At 58.1% G+C, this 2919-nt stretch overlaps 1 protein-coding gene across 1 annotated transcript in view; it reads left to right on the top strand.

The window, feature by feature from the left end:
- Window positions 1-2: 2 nt before the first annotated feature.
- The window catches only part of ZBTB48 (zinc finger and BTB domain containing 48), a gene marked incomplete at its 5' end in the record, with an annotated part of 9968 nt that continues 7051 nt past the window's right edge, over window positions 3-2919 (top strand). The window contains 5 exon segments of the mRNA XM_009333541.1: window positions 3-62; window positions 379-882; window positions 915-1178; window positions 1585-1701; window positions 2199-2319. Coding sequence (XP_009331816.1) covers window positions 3-62; window positions 379-882; window positions 915-1178; window positions 1585-1701; window positions 2199-2319 — 1066 coding nt within the window.

Raw genomic sequence — 2919 nt, 5'->3', positions numbered from 1 at the left:
CCCCCAGCACCCAGCTGGCCCTCACCACAGCGGCCGTCCTCAGCATCTTCCTCATACCGGAGGTAAGCGCAGCTCCCCCGGCAGATGAAGAAAAGGGCTCCCGAGGAGTAATGGTTTGAGGGAGGACGGGCTTGGAGCTGAGGAGCCAGGGTGAGCTAGAAACACGGTCCCTCCATTGGCCCGGGTCTCTTCCCAGGTACTGTCAGCTGGCTGGCTCACTGTCCTTCAAGGGTTTCTCTCACAGCAGCGCATTTGGCTCCAGGTCCGCTGCCTGCTCAGCCCTAAGCCTCTTCAGGAGATGGGCTGCCTGTGCCGCTAGCCCTTAGGGTGCCACTGCCTGGGGGAGCACAACCCCCTTTCTCCTGGCTCCCTTTGCAGATTAGCTATGAAGCCTCCTTGGAGATGCTGAGCCTGAAGCGGTTCTACCCCTCGTTCCTGCGCACCGTTCCCAGTGACGGGCACCAAGTGAAGGCTATCTTCCTGCTCCTGCAGCAGTTTGGGTGGACTTGGGTGGCTCTGCTGGGCAGCGACAATGCCTACGGCAGGGACAGCTTAGATGCCCTCTACAAGCTGCTGAATGCAAGCGATGTGTGCGTTGCCTACCGAGGCATCATCCCCATCAACAAGGATGCCAGCAGCCCGGAGCTCCACAACCCAGTCAGAATCCTCACAGACATCAGGGTCAATGTCACTGTCATCTTCTCCACCACACTTCTTCAAAGTGCCCGCCCTTTCTTTGAAGTGGTGGTCCAGAGGAATGTCACGGGCATAGTGTGGGTAGGCTCCGAAGACCGGTTGTTAGCCCAAACAATCTGGCAGGTGCCTGGCATCCAGAGTATCGGCTCGGTGATTGGGATGTCGGTTGAGAAGACAGTCCACGATGTTGGAACGCTTTGAATCTTGGAAGATGGCAGAGGAAAGCACTGTGGCTGAACGTGCCGGCAGCACGGGGGCAGGCGGGGGAATTAGAGGGAGCACCCAGCTGGACTGCACCCAGCGCTGCACCGGCTGCCACTCGCTGCACCGGCTGCCACTCGCTCGCTGCTGCCCCTGACACATATGATGCTCAAGCCTCCTTCAACGTGTACTCAGCTGTGTATGCTGTGGCCCATGGTCTCCACGACCTGCTGGGTTGCACCTTGGGGGTGTGCAGCAAAGGCACAACCTATCCCTGGCAGGTAAGAGCAACATGAGGAAAGCTCTTCCTTGTCAAAGAGGATCCATGAGGATCCTTCCTCACAGGGAGGGATTTTCCCCTTGTGCCCAGGGGGTTTCTGTCCCTCTGAAAGGCTTGTGTCCCAGCTGAAGAGCCTCACGGGCTTCAGCCACCCATCACAGTCAAAGCAGCCTGGATGTAGACCCAGACCCCTGCCCTAGATCATTTCTGTTCCTCTACCACCAGCCCCTCGCAGAGTCCTGGAAGGGACTTTCTGCAGCTGGGCATATGCTAGCTGTTGGGGGGTCGCAAAAAGGAGCCGGAGCAGAGAAGGGGCCCTCTAGCACATCTCCCTCCCGAGACAAGGCACTCCTCAGAGGGAGTCTCGTCATCGGGAAGGGCTCTTCTCTTACTCTTCTGTTTTACAGCTCCTACAAAAAATCAAGCAGGTGAACTTCACCCTGTACGAGAGCTGAATCTCTTTTGATGCCAATGGGAACATTCGTAAAGGCTATGCCATTGTCATGTGGAACTGGAATGGCCAAGCCGGGCTTTTGATGCGATAGGAACTTTCAGTGTGAACCCCGACAGGCTGAGCGTTGACCAGGGCAAAAATCCTGTGGCACACAAAAGACCGCCAGGTACTGTTCTGCATCCAGATCTTAGTTATTGCTTACTGCCGAGCCAGCTACATCCCCAGCACTGTCAGTTCTGGGTAATTTCCCCATAGCAGGACAAAAATGAGGGCAGACGGAGATGGTATGGGGGGGTGATCTGCGTTCTGAGTATCCGCTTTCATCCTTCTAAAAAACAAGCAGGGCACGTGCACTGAAAAGGCTCCTACTTTTACCTTTTAACAGTCTCATTTTCCCACCACCTCTGTAAGAACCACAACATGGCGAGCTCTCGTCTCCTGCCCGGGGTCTGTCCTGAAAGTCAGCAGCAAGCTGCCCAAACACTGCCAGGTCTGGGCCTGGCGCTCAGCGAGGTGTCCTGCTGCCCGCCCCGCTTGCCTGCCTGACCCTCACCATGCTCCTGACAGGCTCCCACCTCGGTGTGCTCCAAGGCCTCCCAACCAGGGGAGAAGCAACTGCAGCAGAGCCACCACCGATGCCGCTTCAGCTGCATGGCCTGTCTGTCAGGAACCTTCCTGAACAAATCAGGTCAGTACGCCCCAGGGGGGCTGCTCTCTCCCCTTCCTTCCCGCTTGGCTCCCCTGCTCGCACCCTGCCTCCTCCTCCCATCAGCTCCTTGCTTCCGTCTCGCCATTCCCCAGCCTCTTCCCTCCCACTCTCTCTTCCTCCCCGTGGTCAGTAAAAACCTCTGAGCTGGCCTGAACATGGTTGGTCTGACTCCCGTTTGCTTACCCGTGGGTATGCAAAGCGCACGCCCTGCGCTTTCCAGGGAGCACTGCCCACAGGTGGGCCCACGCAGTCAAACAGACAGCGGAGATGGCGCCAGCAGAGCCCCTTCTCCCACGGCCAGGGGACAAGGGACATCCAGCCCAACCGCCGTTTCCTGCACCGCATCCTCCGAGAGGGAAATTCGACCCAGTGGTTGCCTTTGTGCCCCAGATGGCACTCGGGGCTTCTGCACCACGTGGTCACCAGCAGCTGGCATATGGAAATGTCCCCTGCCTGGCACAGGTGGCAGGAATCTCCTGTCTCAGAGTCATGAGCCACAATGACAAACCCCTTGCTGGCAGCTACTCGGCAGCCTCAGGCTGCACTTGGGCTGGGGGGCGCAGAAACCGAGAGGACTGG

This window comes from Pygoscelis adeliae, unplaced genomic scaffold (assembly GCF_000699105.1).
Source record: "Pygoscelis adeliae isolate BGI_AS28 unplaced genomic scaffold, ASM69910v1 Scaffold370, whole genome shotgun sequence".
In the NCBI taxonomy this organism is placed as follows: Eukaryota; Metazoa; Chordata; class Aves; order Sphenisciformes; family Spheniscidae; genus Pygoscelis; species Pygoscelis adeliae.
This window is presented reverse-complemented; position numbering and strand designations above follow the sequence as displayed.